Raw genomic sequence first — 16,358 nt, 5'->3', positions numbered from 1 at the left:
TGTTTCACTTTTCATTTCTAATTTTATTTATCTGAACCTTCTCTTTCTTTTGGTTAGTTTGGCCAAGGGTTGCTCAGTTTTTCTTTTTGTTTAAGTTAATTCTTTGAGAATTTAATACAATATATTTTGATCATAGTTACCCATTCTATTTCTCTCAGGTCCATTTCTTCTCTTTCCACCCAACCTTGTGTTCTCTTTAAAACAAACAAACAACAACAACAACAACAATAAAACCCCTTCAAAAACATTGAGTACAGTTTGTGCTCCTCATGTATTCTTGCATATATGGCCTTCCACTGGAGCATGGCTGACTTACCAGAGGCCACACCTTTAAAGAAAATCAACACTCCTTTCCCCAGCAGCTATCAATTGCCAACATCTCCTTAGCTAGGGGTAGGAATTCAAGTTCACCTTCCTTCCCCATCCCGGGTTTTGTTGGGCTTGAACTCATGTAGGTTATGTGTATGCTGTCTAAATTGCTGTGGGTTCATATATGCAGCTTCCTTGTTGTATCCAGAAAATACAATTTCCTTGAAGTCACCCACTGCCCTGGATCTTATAATCTTTCCACACCCTTTTCTACAATCATCTATGAGCTTTGGAAGGAGAGGTATATGATATAAACATTCAACTTAGGACTGAGCACGCCACAATCTCTTAATCTCTCCATGTTCGTCATATGTGTATTTTTGTGGAAGGAGAGGTCACTTCCCAAAATGATGTAAACAAAATCTTGCTAATCAACCCCAGTATAATAAAATCCTTTCTAAAATATGCCCAATATGTAAAAAGCATTTTTGGGCCAGTCAACATCAATCTAGCAGCGGTGACAAATACAACCCAATTATGAGAGCCCAGAGAATGAGTAAAGCAGGCCCTTTTACTTTCATTTCTAGCTTGGAATCCACTGGTTGGACCACTGCCGTTCTTCAGCAGGAACACAGCTTGGTTTTTTTTTTTTTTTTTTTTTTTGGTTTTTCGAGACAGGGTTTCTCTTTATAGCTCTGGCTGTCCTGGAGCTCACTTTGTAGACCAGGCTGGCCTCGAACTCAGAAATCCACCTGCCTCTGCCTCCCGAGTGCTGGGATTAAAGGCGTGCGCCACCACGCCCGGCTCAGCTTGGTTTTATATAGACTCTGACTCGGTCCTGTAGCAAGCCACCCAGCTCTATTCTTAACCCTCAAACAATGAGAGACTGCATTACTACTACTAAGAGCAATTCAAAATTAAACTCATCTATAATTAAAGATACATAATTAGATGTAATAAGAGCAGTAAAGAGATTCCCCCACAAATCTACAGGGACCTCTTTCTAACAAGGTGTTTTGGTATTGTTGGATTTTAATCTCCTTTTGCCTCCCTCCTTTAAAGATTCTGTGCAATTCTATTCCTTCCCATATAGGTCTTCCGCCCCCTCCATAAGTACATGTCGTATTTGTAATGGGCTATCTTTTTTAGTTAGAGCCAGTAGATCAGGCAAAGAAGCTGAGATGCTGTTGGAATATGGCACTCTCTTAGCATTCGTGAAGCAACCATTACCCAGAGAACTTCTGGTTGTCTTTTCTGCCTTTAAATAATTCCCAGAGTTGATCCTTTGATTTACTAACTGATTCTCACTATGTGGCTCAAGCCAACAACCATTGTTTCAAGCCTTCCTGGAGCATGCTTCAGAGCCCTTCATATTATCAGTATTTACCTCCATTCAAAGCCTCCTCATTCTGTTTTTATTCGGCACATTTGAGTTCACCCAGAATGACCTGGCCCCATCACAGAAAGAAAGCATCATACTAACCGCCTTGCCGTGTCCTTTTGTCAAGAGGCTACTGCTCCCCATTACTTTTTTCGTGAAGGAGCTAAAGCTTTACCAAAACAATCCCAGTAATCAAGAGTACAAACTCAACAAACTGTCCAGTCACTGACCAACTGCCAGATGCTGGGTCCTACCATCCTAAGGAGTCAACCCCCATGCTCTTCATCCTAATGATCTTTGACAAGTGGATGTGACTTGCATACATGCATTTGGTAATTTTAAATCTGCTCATGTTTGTGTTGATTCCCTTTCAGGCTTTATTTAAACTACTGCTCAGTGTTTCAGTGTTTCAAAACACAGGAGCCTGCTCCAGCTGCTCAAACACGAGTCTGCTTGAGCTGTTTGCAGATACATACTGTTTTCTCTATAATGGGAGTCCCAAAATAGATGAAAAGAGACAGTGGTCCTGATTATGTATCTAAAACATTTATCATTTCCTGTCAGCATTGGGAAATTCACATCACTTGTGGAATTCTCTATAACCCCCAAGTATACGCCTTAATTGTACTAATTAATTTGATTTATTACTCAAGAATCAAATACATAAACAAAAAAGGGGGTAAAGTATCAACTGTTCAGGAGCAAGTTGCCAAAACAATTTATACTTAAGACTTAAAACTGTTCCTCTTAATTCTACCTCATGCCTTCCCAACACCTGAAGAAAAAAGCAAGAAGCAACATCACAAGAAGCAAGAAGTTTTTACCCTAACCTGTGATTTTATATAGAATTTCTCAAGGGCCCATCCAATGGCTGGGTCCTGTTCCCTTCATTATTGGGGCCAAGGCTCCACATCTATGCTTTCTCCTCCAGGCCCTCCCTGGATCCCAGCATTACTCATAAATCTGTACAATGAGGTGGCCCCAGAAGACTGAACAACAGAAGAGGGACCCAGGCCCTCTCCTGAACTTCAATCTCATGTTGAAAACTCCATTGCCAGGGATGTACTTCTGCAAGAGATGGTGTGAATACTACCAATAACTTCAGCTTCCTACCCGCTATTGATATGGACAAGTGTCCAAAACCTGATCAATGTATCAGAAATTTCAGAACAATGGGTCTGAAAAAACTCTGGAAAGATCTTTTTTTTTGCTACGATTGCTACAATCTCTCTCAATTCTATAAGGTAATACACTGAACTCTCTTTACTTTCCTGTCTCCTCTTGCTTTAGCTTTACACAGATCCTGGGGCCCTATGGCTAAAATCCCTTCCCAGGGGAGAAGTAAGTAAGTCTACTCCTCTTTCCAAGGTCCCAACAGCAAATTAAGGCTCGATTCCCCCATGTTCACTCTGGGGAACTGTGGTGGTTTGAGTGACAATGGCTCCAAAATGCTCATATGTTTGAGTCCTTGGTCCTCAGTTGGTGGAACTATTTGGGAAAGATTGGGAGGAAGTATGTCCCTGGGGGCAGACTTTGAGGTTACAAAAGACTCAAATCATTTTTAGTTTGTCATTTTCTCTCTCTGCCTGCTACATGTGCATCAAAATGTAAACTCTCAGCTCTTCTAACCCTCATGCCTTTGTTCTAACAATCATGGACTGCACCTCTCTGAAATAGTAAACCCCAAATAGATCCTTTCTTCTTTATGTTGCCTTGGTCTTAGTGTATTATGAAAGCAATAGAAGAATAACAATAACGGGAGGCAATGGGTTATTAGGCTTCCTTTCAGAGCATAAGTGAGGGGTTACTTAAGGTGGTGTGGGAACTCTTCACCTAAAGGCTAACCCAGAAAGAATGAGGGCTTTCCCATAGCCACAAAAATGAAGCCCTGGCCTTTGTATACACTGTCCCCTCCCCCAGGCCATGTTTGGAGTTATCAGTTGGTAGGGAACAGTTGGATACTGGGTTTGGGGACAAACTGTCAACAAGCACAGCTGGGGTGATCTTGTGCAAGGGCAACTGAATGTCTCCAAATGACACTTGCTCATCTCAGAGGACAATCACATATGGCAGGCCCAATATTTGACCAATGATCTAGTCTGAACTTGAAACTCTGCTAAACAAAGTGGCCACTGGAAATACTATCTTTTTCCATATGTCCCCCTTATCCAGTTACAAGATTATTTACAGATTCCTCTAAACAAATTCCATGGATTCCCTTGGGAAAAAAATAGGTATATTTTACTCTACAGATGTCCCTATGTGTCTTCCTACCATATCAAGTCTGTTTTGCACTTATGGGCAACCACAGTGGCATATGAATCTCCTATATCAAAATAAATCCTAAGACCAGATGATAGATATAATCCATCTAAACTTTAGTCAGGCAATTAGGTTCCCTGGTTACCCCAGTCCCATAAAAACAAAGCCACCTTTCCCTAAATGCCTTCACTCAATCCTAAAAGAGCACTCTTATCCTATTCCTGTTTTGGATATCTGTAATCACCTAATTATGAAGAAGAAATATTACCTGAAGAAGTGTTAGAGCCAGGTGGTGGTGGCACACATCTTTAATCCCAGCACTAAGGAGGCAGAAGCAGAGGCAGAGACAGGCAAATCTCTTAGTTCAAGGACAGCATGGTCTATAAAGTAAGTTCTAGGATAGCCAGGGCTACACAGAGAAAGCCTGACTTGAAAAACAAAAGAACAAACAAACAAAAAGTGTTAGAAAATTGGCAGCCTGGTAATCTAAATTTGATTCCTTCTAGTGTTAAATCACGGGAGTATGCCATGCCTTAACATGCTACATTGGGAGCCAGGGTTTGCTGGACCTATGCTCCATCCCCACAAAACCTATCTACTATTCTCCTCAAATCTGCCCTGGTGTTTGAAACTTCCTCTTTTTCCTAGGTTGCTAAAGAAGGGAAAGTACTAGCCCTCTAAAATGGGGCACAGTTGGCTATGGGAACAAAAGCGAGACTCATGATCTATACTGCCCAACCTTATATTCCAGCTGTCACTTATAATCCTCACCCCACTTACCAAACTTCTCATTATACTGTGACTCTGTCCCTTAGATGACGCACACCTTGCCTAACTCAACACAATGTCACAAAATTGAAAATTTCTTCTATATTAATTCTTAGGCAGCAAGTCCCTGCCTAGATTCTTGTTAATCTGGCTCACCCATGTCATGGGGTATCTACTTTATAATAATAATGTAATTGTGCCCTTGGACATATGTACAAAAAGTCATTGGAATGATGATTGTCACTATTATATCTGCCATAGCCATTGTTGCAATGCTGCCACACAGCAGTGGGCCTATCCAAACTGCAATAACTATAAATCCCTATCTTTAAAATACTGTTAGTGAATTACAAAAACAAACCCATAGTGATTGTCTTAATTAGGATTTCTATTGCTGTGAGGAGACACCATGACTAAGGCAACTCTTATAAAGGAAAGAATTTAATTAAGACTGGCTTACAATTCAGATATTTAGTCCATTATCATCATGGCAGGATCATGGCAGCATGCAGGCTGCAATGTGCTGGAGAGGTAGCTTAGTGTTCTACGTCTGGATCAGCAGGCAGCAGGAAGAGTGAGTGACAGTGGGCCTGGCTTGTGCTTCTAAAACCTTAAATCCTCCCTCCACCAGTGACACACTTCCTCCAACAAGGCCACGCCTACTCCAACAAAGCCACACCTCCCAATAGTACCACTGCTCGTGAGCCTGTGGGGGCCATTTTCAATCAAACCACCATACTGAACAATAAATCTTTAAAGAGGGCTGAGTGTGCTGGCCCACAGCTTCAATTATAGCATTTGGGAGGCAGAGACAGGTGGCTGTGAGTTTGGGGCCAGCCTGGTCTACATATTGAGTTCCAAGACAGCCAAAGTAAATAGTAACACCCTGTCTAAACAAACAAACAAACAAACAACAAAACCTTTAAAAGATTAGATGCCCTTAAATCTGCTGTTTTGTGGCTTAGAAAATATCAAGTAGTTCTTTGGCTCCACGAGCAGCTTCAATGTCGTACAGGTTTTCACTGTGTGTGTGTCACACCCTTCCTTCAATGTTAACTATACTGAGAGATAGAATAACATCTATAAAACACCTTGAAATAATATTCAGTTCTCTGTTAGAACAAGACAGTAGGAGGAAAAGGTCCCAAGAACAGGTAAAACAGTCAGAGACACCCCCACTCCCACTGTTAGGTGTTATACAAGGACACCAAGCTATACAACATACAGGCAGATGATCTAGCTCAGATTCATGCAGGTTCCCTGATTGTTACTTCAGTGTCTGTGAGTCCCTATGAGCTTAGTTGATTCTGTGGGCTGTATTCTCCAGATGTCCTCAGCCTCTCTGATTCCTATAATCCTTCCTTCCCCCTGCCTGCCCCTCTTCTGTGCTGTTCCTGGAGCCCCACCCCTAATGTTTGACTGTGATAAAGCCTCTCTGATGACGGTTGGGTTCGTCATTAATCTATGCGTATAGCAGAATATAATTAGGAATCATTTTATTGACTATTTCTTTGCCAGTCATGTTTGTTTCTATCCTAGGTCTCTGGGCCATTCAGGCAGTATCAGGCATGGTCTCCCTCTCCTGGTGTTGGTCTTGCCTGGTTCTGGGACCTGGCTCAAGGCACAAAAACCTCCCAACTGTCTGTGATGGTAACTTCAGAACATGGGGCTCAGGTAGAGGTCCTGTGACCTCAGGGGGCAGACCTGGGGATAAGTATCACCTCCAGGAAAACTTGTACCACACAGGAAGTCAAAAGCTGCATGTGGCTGCCATTGTTGCATGAGTGGATGCATCATCTTAGCAATCAATGAGAGCAGGAGAAAGGCAGTTGGCTGGTCAGGATGAGAGGATGTGGTGGCTCTGGTCCCTGACCCTCCATTAAGCTGCTAGTGAGCAGTACCCCCAGGTTGGCTCAGTGGAGCCACTTACAGACTCCCACCACCATCTTCAGCTCCAGAGGTGAACAGGTGAACTTGTTTCCCTCCAACCCATGTCCCCACAGTGGGTTCCTGCAGCTCTGTTGTGCTCCTCTGCCCACCAGGGTGATTTTGGATCAGGGATAATCAGAGGATATGGAAACTATGCAGCAGCCCAAGGATAATGTGCAAATTTTGGGTCCTCCCCTAGTGTGATGCTAAGAGAGGATGAGCCAGAAAGGATGGAGCCCAGGAAAGAGATAAGATGAATCCAAATGACACCTTATATTCTGCTGAAATGATCCATAAGATAAGACACCCCCTTTAGTCCTAAGTAAGGGCTCAGAAGTTCCTGTTGAATTCAAGGAACAGCAGGCAAAAATGGGTCCTATGACTGTCCCAGAGAAGGACAGCAGTCAGGGAAGGGACAGAGACAGTGTGGAAGGGTGGAAATGTTGGGTGGGCCAGGCCTCACCTCACAGAACCCAAATCCAGTGCACAGGGCTAAACTTGAGTGCAAGGCACCTGCTTAGAAGCAAAAGTGCTTAGCTCAGGTTACCGTCAGGGGTACTGTTCTTAAAGGGATAGAGAAAGGAACAGTTCCCCATCCTTTTCTGTACCCCAGCTTCCACAAAAACAGAAAGAACAAAACACAGGGAAACTACTTTTATGTGCAATATCTGTTACCGGGACACATGGGGCAAAAACAGGGGCATAAAGGTGGCTCTGGCTGTAGAATAAGGAAAAGGAAGAAGCAGGGACAGCTTTGGGATCCTGGGTCGGAGTAGTCTGTCCTCTCCTTAAGGGATTCTGGGTCCAAGCTTTCAGGCAGAATAGTCAGGCCAGGCCCAGGTTTCCGTGGAAAGGACTGTGGATAGCAGAACTTTCGCTTCAAAGATTCTGGAACCTTTTGCTGAGGGCCCGAATGACCGCTGAAACACAGGAGGCACAAATGGGTATTCCAGACACAGACACACACACAGGATTCAACCACCCTTCCCACTTCTAACCACAGAGAATCCCGAACTAGCAATTTGCCTCCCAGCCCCTTTCCAAAAAGCCCTGGAATTGATGCCTCCACCCATTACTGAACTCCATGTGCAAATGTCCTCTACAGGACAACAGTGTGGGCAGGCACTTGGCAGAGCATGTGGGAGAACAGACATACACAGTTCTTGGTGCATGCCCTAACTGTCAATGTACAGAGGACTCATGGTCTGACTTGCTTGGCATCACCTTCCCACAGGTAGACTAGTCTTCCCTAGGTCCCAGTACCCGAATACCTAGCTCCCTCTGCCCCTGCCCTCACCCATCCCTGCCCAAGGTCAGCTGTACCTAGTTGTTTTCTCAGCCTGCATGCTTCTTTCTCAAGCAAAGTACACTAACCCAGAAGACAAAGGAGGGGGGAAAAAGATTAGCATTCAATGTCCTGGCCTCCTCTCTGCTCCATTTACATTCTCCCCAGTCCTTATAGATCCCACCCCCACAGTCCTGTGGCAAGACTAGCTCACAATCCTGAGCAAAAAGAAGGTACCCTCTCTCTTTGGAGTATGGGGCGTGAGTGGGCACAGGAGCAAAGCTAGTTTGGGCACTCGGCTTATTATCTATCTAGGGCTGTCATTTCTAGGAGCTAAGGAAACTTTACCTGTTGACATCCCAGTATCCCTGGTGCTTGATGATGCTTTTCCCCAACAGGGAGTGGGGGAACCACAGGTGGATCTTGGTCACCTGAAAGAGAACACAGGATGCAGCACCCAGGCCTGGGATCCAGGTGGGAAGGGTCTGGGGAGGTCTAAACTGAGGCAATATCACCCTCTGCTGGAAGCAACTTGTATTTCTTGGTTCCCTCAGCTCTGGGTCTGGCTTTCCTGTTGGCCAGAGAAGGAGGCTCTGTGGCCCTAGCAATTTGGCCCTGGGTTGACGCTAGTAGGGCCATACCCACAGCCAGGACCTGAGAGGAGCCCAGCACCAGAAAAGGATTTGGGTGCTGAAAGTCAGCTTCTAAGAGTTAAGAGTTGTTCCACTGTTTAAAGCACAATCCCACTCTTTGAGAACACGGCCTGCCTATGCCCACTCTCCTGTGGGCTCTGCCTAGAGAGGGAAGGCCAGAAACAAGGCTCCAAATCCCCAGCAACAGAACTTGAAGTGTCTCTCCTCTCCCCCACTGCTCTCAAAACCCAAAGACTCACCATAGGGTGCAGATGCTCTGGGGCTGGGGCTGGAGCTGGAGCCTCCCTGGCTCGGGGCCACAAGCTGGGAATCTGCTGGAACTTGAGGGGCTCTGGTGTTGGAGTCTCCACTGCTCATTTCTCCACGATACATGCACACGGAAGGCTGCTGCTCTGCCCTGGGTGGTGGAACCTCACACACAAAATACTTATCACTGAGTATATGTTGTTGAGGGGCTGAGGGAAAGTGGGGTAACAAAATGGAGGCTTGGGAGGCCATCCCTTCTGCACCTCCTGTCCTCAGCCTCAGCTCAGGAGGCAGAGCTCAGCCAGGAAGGAGCCCACAGACACTGAAAAGCCTCAGGTCCTGGCCTGGCTTCCTTGGGGAGGAGCCAGGGAGAAGTCAGGAGGACCTCAGGACTGGCTACATGTTCAAGTTGTTCAGCCCACACTGTAGGGGCTCTCTGGACAGCAACCACCCAAACTGACAGCCAGACACATTTCCCACCCCAGACCTGGTTAGAGAGAGGAAAGGCACAGGGAAGGGAACAGGAAGCAACCCCTAACTTAGGCTCCCTTGATAGCCACCCTTATTTACCACCAGGACTCCACACTAGACATCCTAATCAGGATGACTGTCCACTGACAACTTCCCAAGCCAAGGCAGGGGCAGGGGCAGGGGCAGGGGCAGGGGCAGGGGCAGGGGCAGGGGCAGGGGCAGGGGCAGGGGCAGGGGCAGGGGCAGGGGCAGGGGCAGGGGCAGGGGCAGGGGCAGGGGCAGGGGCAGGGGCAGGGGCAGGGGCAGGGGCAGGGGCAGGGGCAGGGGCAGGGGCAGGGGCAGGGGCAGGGGCAGGGGCAGGGGCAGGGGCAGGGGCAGGGGCAGGGGCAGGGGCAGGGGCAGGGGCAGGGGCAGGGGCAGGGGCAGGGGCAGGGGCAGGGGCAGGGGCAGGGGCAGGGGCAGGGGCAGGGGCAGGGGCAGGGGCAGGGGCAGGGGCAGGGGCAGGGGCAGGGGCAGGGGCAGGGGCAGGGGCAGGGGCAGGGGCAGGGGCAGGGGCAGGGGCAGGGGCAGGGGCAGGGGCAGGGGCAGGGGCAGGGGCAGGGGCAGGGGCAGGGGCAGGGGCAGGGGCAGGGGCAGGGGCAGGGGCAGGGGCAGGGGCAGGGGCAGGGGCAGGGGCAGGGGCAGGGGCAGGGGCAGGGGCAGGGGCAGGGGCAGGGGCAGGGGCAGGGGCAGGGGCAGGGGCAGGGGCAGGGGCAGGGGCAGGGGCAGGGGCAGGGGCAGGGGCAGGGGCAGGGGCAGGGGCAGGGGCAGGGGCAGGGGCAGGGGCAGGGGCAGGGGCAGGGGCAGGGGCAGGGGCAGGGGCAGGGGCAGGGGCAGGGGCAGGGGCAGGGGCAGGGGCAGGGGCAGGGGCAGGGGCAGGGGCAGGGGCAGGGGCAGGGGCAGGGGCAGGGGCAGGGGCAGGGGCAGGGGCAGGGGCAGGGGCAGGGGCAGGGGCAGGGGCAGGGGCAGGGGCAGGGGCAGGGGCAGGGGCAGGGGCAGGGGCAGGGGCAGGGGCAGGGGCAGGGGCAGGGGCAGGGGCAGGGGCAGGGGCAGGGGCAGGGGCAGGGGCAGGGGCAGGGGCAGGGGCAGGGGCAGGGGCAGGGGCAGGGGCAGGGGCAGGGGCAGGGGCAGGGGCAGGGGCAGGGGCAGGGGCAGGGGCAGGGGCAGGGGCAGGGGCAGGGGCAGGGGCAGGGGCAGGGGCAGGGGCAGGGGCAGGGGCAGGGGCAGGGGCAGGGGCAGGGGCAGGGGCAGGGGCAGGGGCAGGGGCAGGGGCAGGGGCAGGGGCAGGGGCAGGGGCAGGGGCAGGGGCAGGGGCAGGGGCAGGGGCAGGGGCAGGGGCAGGGGCAGGGGCAGGGGCAGGGGCAGGGGCAGGGGCAGGGGCAGGGGCAGGGGCAGGGGCAGGGGCAGGGGCAGGGGCAGGGGCAGGGGCAGGGGCAGGGGCAGGGGCAGGGGCAGGGGCAGGGGCAGGGGCAGGGGCAGGGGCAGGGGCAGGGGCAGGGGCAGGGGCAGGGGCAGGGGCAGGGGCAGGGGCAGGGGCAGGGGCAGGGGCAGGGGCAGGGGCAGGGGCAGGGGCAGGGGCAGGGGCAGGGGCAGGGGCAGGGGCAGGGGCAGGGGCAGGGGCAGGGGCAGGGGCAGGGGCAGGGGCAGGGGCAGGGGCAGGGGCAGGGGCAGGGGCAGGGGCAGGGGCAGGGGCAGGGGCAGGGGCAGGGGCAGGGGCAGGGGCAGGGGCAGGGGCAGGGGCAGGGGCAGGGGCAGGGGCAGGGGCAGGGGCAGGGGCAGGGGCAGGGGCAGGGGCAGGGGCAGGGGCAGGGGCAGGGGCAGGGGCAGGGGCAGGGGCAGGGGCAGGGGCAGGGGCAGGGGCAGGGGCAGGGGCAGGGGCAGGGGCAGGGGCAGGGGCAGGGGCAGGGGCAGGGGCAGGGGCAGGGGCAGGGGCAGGGGCAGGGGCAGGGGCAGGGGCAGGGGCAGGGGCAGGGGCAGGGGCAGGGGCAGGGGCAGGGGCAGGGGCAGGGGCAGGGGCAGGGGCAGGGGCAGGGGCAGGGGCAGGGGCAGGGGCAGGGGCAGGGGCAGGGGCAGGGGCAGGGGCAGGGGCAGGGGCAGGGGCAGGGGCAGGGGCAGGGGCAGGGGCAGGGGCAGGGGCAGGGGCAGGGGCAGGGGCAGGGGCAGGGGCAGCTGTGAAAACGTATACGCTGGGGAGGGAAAGGCCAGGGTGAGAGGAGGAAGAAGGTTAGTCTACTTACTTGGGCATGGCCAATTTCCTTAACCTTGGAGGACTCTGATGTTGGGGTCATCACTGTCGAATTCTTCATGGTGTCTTTACACACAAGGCCCCTGTCTCCTCTGGCCACTGGCAGGGTTTCCCTTGTATTCTTTGCTACTGCTCTCTTTCTGGATGTACCATGTGTAGATTCGGTGGCCTCTAGGGGTGTTGTGGCCTGCTTCTTAGAACTCTCAAGTGTAGGGACGCTGTTTATTGGAGGAAAGGTGGGTACTTCCACAGGAGCTGCCGTGGGTCTCTGCCCCCACAGTGGGACAGGTCTTCGCCCAGTGGCTCTTGGGATATCTTGTACGGGTGTCTTCTCCTGGGCTGATTTCTTTTTAGGACTGGCCTTCCTCAGCTCACCCGCAGCAGCTCCTGGGTAACGAGGCCTAAGCTGTTCCTTGCCTCTGAACACAGATGCTTTTCTGTTAGAACAAGAGGCCCCTAGCTTTCCTATGCCCAAGATATGGCCCTTGGGAGCAGACATACGCAGAGAACCAGTCATATGATGAAAATTGCCCCTGAGCTGGACATTTCTTTTTTTGGTTTTGTCTTCAGGAGCCATAGCATTGCCAGTTATGATATGTCCTCCATTCTTGAAGCAAATGGTCACCCTCATCACTTGCATCTCATTATATTCATCTGATGATGAGTCGGGGTCAGACGCTGGGTCTTGGATATCCTCAGGGATTGTTTTCTTACTCTTGGTGACTTTCTTTTTCTTTTTTGTCCTGCAGGCCCTGCCTCCTTTGGGCCCACAGTGGTGGGCTGGGGCCACAGAAGCCCGCTTTACATCTCCCAACCTCTTGCCCAGCCTGTTTCTTCTGCTGCAGTCTGCCACTGTATCTGCCCAAGTAGTAGACTGTTGGATGGCACAGCTTTTTGGGGATGAGTGGCTTCTAACATCCTGGCTCATTTGGTCGGTTGGCTGTTGCACCTTATCCTCAACCTTGTCACTGTCAGGAGGCAAGCAGTCCATAAGATCCCCTTCGTCTCTGGCTGAGGAGACAGGCTGCTCTCCGTGATCCTGGAGGCCCACCATCTCCAATTCTGGTGCCTGTAGCTTGGACCCTGAGTCAAACTCAGAGTTGTCCTCAGTCTTGGCCTCATTCTCACTTATTTGTCTCTGTAAAGATCCCATATCGGGGTCCAAGTTGAGGTCCTGCAGTGAGCAGGGGCCATCCAAACAGGTGTTAGTAGCTTCCCCATCCTCAGGGTCTAAACTTATTTCTTCAACTGCCCCCTCCTTATTGCAGCTCATATTTTCAGTGCTAGTCTACATGGTCTGGCCTATAGGTACAAGGGATACCCTACTCTCACCTAGACTAGCTGGGCCTTCAGAGATACCGTCACTATAGACACCACCCACTCTAGCGCTAAACACAAACAAGAAGAACCTTCTAGTGCTTTGGTGTCCTCATGTGGCCTTCTCATTGGCCTATCATCAACCAATCAGATCGATCCTTGTTGGGCCATCTTACAGACCCTAGCCAATAAGAATAAGGATTCTTGGTTGTTTGGAATTCTTATCCTGGCTAGTCTAAGCTTATGGGTGGGTGTGGGGGCATAGGGGGTGTGAGGAAATGGGATTGGGTGGGAGGTGTGGTTATGTGGGTGGAACCTTGAGGTTGTGGTTCAGTCTGCCTTTTCTATCGTTTTCTTGCCTCCTCTGACCAGACACCTACCATGGAAGGAGACCTGCGCCCTCTGAGACTCTTTCCCATGTAAAAGTGCAAAGTGGAGAAAATAACCACACATAGGCCAAGGACTTGTGAAGATTCAGTGTCATGACACCTGTGGAGCATTCAACATAGAAAGGATTTGGGAACCTCTGTTCCATAGACAGACCTCCTGCTCAACAGGACATTGGGCAGAGAAGCCCATGGCCACTGATCAATGCTCTGAAGAAGGGGCAGAAACATAGAAGATTGTGAGCCACAGGCTACAGAGATGGCAACTATGATTGTAAGCAGCCATGCACCCATAACACTGTGTTGGGAGGTTGCAATTTTCCCACTTCTTCCAGACCCCATCCCATCCTCACCCCGAGTTAAGACAGTGAGGAGGAAATCTCCTTGGTATAGAACCAAAACATTTAGTGTCACTGATTGTGAAGCTTCAAACTGAAGTCAGTGTTCACATACCAGGTTTGCAAACACAAAATAGCCTTAAAGGGTAGGCGAGGCTCAAGCTTGTAGTCTGCCCTCTTCTGAGGTAGGAATCGAAGCTAGAAGAGGGCAGTGCCTTGGGTGGGTAAGTTAGCAGGATCTGAGGAACACAAATCACATCACATTCACTAGATGCCTTACAATTTTCTAAGCACTCAGATAAAACTCACATCCATGTCAAGACATCTCCTAGGTTTCAGTAACTACTTACCGCTGCTTGCTTGCTTTCTTCCTTTCTTCCTTTCTTCCTTTCTTCCTTTCTTCCTTCCTTCCTTCCTTCCTTCCTTCCTTCCTTCCTTCCTTCCTTCCTTCCTTCCTTCCTTTCTTTCTTTCTTTCTTTCTTTCTTTCTTTCTTTCTTTCTTTCTTTCTTTCTTTCTTCCTTCCTTCCTTCCTTCCTTCCTTCCTTCCTTCCTTCCTTCCTTCCTTTCTTTCTTTCTTTCTTTCTTTCTTTCTTTCTTTCTTTCTTTCTTTCTTTCTTTCTTAAAATAAATTTAATAAAACATTTCAAATGTTTTCCCCTTTCCAGGTCTCCCCTTCAGAAGCCCCCACCTCCCCATGTCTATGAAAGTGCTCCCCCACACACTCACTCCCATCTTCCTACCCTGGTATTCCCCTACACTGGGACATTGTACCCCCTCAGGCTCAAGAGCCTCTCCTTCCATTGATGCCCGACTAGACCATCCTCTGCCACATATGTGGGCCGGAGCCATGGGTCCCTCCATGTGTATTCTTTGTTTGATGGTCCAGTTCCTGGGAGCTCTGGGAGTGGAGGGGGGGGGTATGGCCTGTTGACACTGTTGCTCCCCTCCATGGGATTTCACCCCCCCCAGTTCCTTCAGTCCCTTCTCCAGCTCCTCCACTGGGGACCTCCGAGCTCAGTCCAATGCTTGGCTGTCACGTCTGTTCTCGACCAGCAAGAACGACATGACACAGTCGGATTCTTCTCAACAGCCTTTATTGCAGGAATGCCTCGATGCTGCTACGGGGACCCCAGGCACCCAGGGAGCCCTGCTTATATGCACCCCAGCACAGGAGAAGGCTCCGTGGCCCCCTGGGATTGGTTAGTCTGCCGGCACCCAATTTGCATGCACCCGCTTGGAGGGGTTGGCGCCAAATTCGAATTGACGCCTGCGCAGTGGTGTTTATGACAACGGCAACCGGAAACTGGCACCATCTTGGAGTTGGCTTCCCTGAGCTTCTGCCTCTGTATTTGCCAGGCTCTACCAGAGCCTCTCAGGAGACAGCCATATCAGCTTTCCATTAGCAAGCACTTCCCAGCATCCACAATAATGTCCCGGTTTGGTGGCTGTATATGGGGTGGATCCCCAGGTGGGGCAGTCTCTGAACGGCCTTTCTTTCAGTCTCTGCTCCACACTTTGTCTCCATATTTCCTCCTGTGAGTATTTTGTTCACCTTTCTAAGAAGCACTAAAGCATCCACATCTTGGTCTTCCTTCTTCTTAGGCTTTCCTTCTTCTTAGGTTTGTGAATTGAATCTTGGGTATTCCAAACTCTTGGGTTAATATCCACTTATCAGTGAGTACATACTGTGTTTGTTCCTTTGTGACTGAGTCACCTCACTCAGGATACTTTCAAGTTCCATCCATTTGCCTGTGAATTTCATGAAGTCATTGTTTTAATAGCTGAGTAGTTCTCCATTGTGTAAATGTACCACATTTTCTGTATCCATTCCTCTGTTGAGGGACATCTGGGTTCTTTTCAGCTTCTGGCTATTATAAATATGGCAGCTATGAACATAGTGAAGCATGTGTCCTTAGTACATGTTGGAGTATCTTCTGGGTATATGGCCAGGAGTGTTATTGCTGGATCTTCTAGTCGAACTATGACCAAATTTCTGAGGAAACTCCAAACTGATTCTCACATTGGTTGTACCAGCTTGCAATCCCACCAGCAATGGAGGAGTGTTCCTCTTTCTCCACATCCTTGCCAGCACCTGCTGTCACCTGAGTTTTTGATTTTATCCATTCTGACTAGTGAGAGGTGGAATTTCAGGGTCGTTTTGATTTGCATTTCCCTGATGACTAAGGATATTGCACATTTCTTTAGGTGCTTCTCAGCTCTTTGAGTTTCCTCATTTGAGAATTTACTGTTTAGCTCTGATCCCCATTTTTAAAATAGGGTTATTTGGTTCTCTGAAGTCTAACTTCTTGAGTTCTTTGTATATATTGAATATAAGTCTTCTATTGGATGTAGGATTGGTAAAGATCTTTTTCTAATCTGTTGGTTGCTGTTTTGTCCTATTGACAGTGTCCTTTGCCTTACAGAAGCTTTACAGTTTTATGAGGTCCCATTCGTCAATTCTTGATCTTAGAGCATAAGCCATTGGTGTTATGTTCAGGAAAATTTCCCCTGTGCCCATGTGTTCGAGACTTTCCCCACACTCTCCTATATTAGATTCAGTGTATCTGGTTTTATGTGGAGGACCTTGATCCGCATGGACTTGAACTTTGTATAGGGAGATAAGAATGGATCAATTTTCATTCTTCTACATGTTGACAGCCAGTTGAACCAGCACCATTTGTTGAAAATGCTGTTTTTTTTTTTTTCCCGACTGGATGGTTTTAGCTCC

The 16,358-nt window shown here is 50.5% G+C and overlaps 1 protein-coding gene across 1 annotated transcript; it reads right to left on the bottom strand.

The window, feature by feature from the left end:
* Window positions 1-7,528: 7,528 nt before the first annotated feature.
* On the bottom strand, window positions 7,529-12,941 carry LOC110286313 (uncharacterized protein CXorf49 homolog). Its single transcript, XM_085837643.1, has 5 exons — window positions 11,581-12,941; window positions 8,827-8,998; window positions 8,283-8,365; window positions 7,973-8,018; window positions 7,529-7,569 (listed from the first exon to the last, which is right to left on the bottom strand). The coding sequence occupies exons 1-5, from the start codon at window positions 12,859-12,861 to the stop codon at window positions 7,529-7,531; spliced, it is 1,623 nt and encodes a 540-aa protein (XP_085693769.1). The 5' UTR covers window positions 12,862-12,941.
* Between the last annotated feature and the right edge of the window lie 3,417 nt (window positions 12,942-16,358).

The sequence above is a fragment of the Mus caroli genome, unplaced genomic scaffold, assembly GCF_978045245.1.
Source record: "Mus caroli unplaced genomic scaffold, Mus_caroli_1 scaffold_5, whole genome shotgun sequence".
NCBI lineage: Eukaryota > Metazoa > Chordata > Mammalia > Rodentia > Muridae > Mus > Mus caroli.
Note: the sequence above shows the minus strand (reverse complement) of the source record. Positions and strands in the feature narration are given on the sequence as shown.

Bases quoted from the DNA above. Each gene is read 5' to 3' on its own strand.
- LOC110286313 (XM_085837643.1), bottom strand. From the start codon at position 12,861: ATGAGCTGCAATAAGGAGGGGGCAGTTGAAGAAATAAGTTTAGACCCT. The intron at 8,999-11,580 runs GTAAGTAGACTA...TTTGTGTGTGAG, and splicing joins AGGAAATTGGCCATGCCCAA to GTTCCACCACCCAGGGCAGA. The intron at 8,366-8,826 runs GTGAGTCTTTGG...GTTCTCTTTCAG, and splicing joins CAGAGCATCTGCACCCTATG to GTGACCAAGATCCACCTGTG.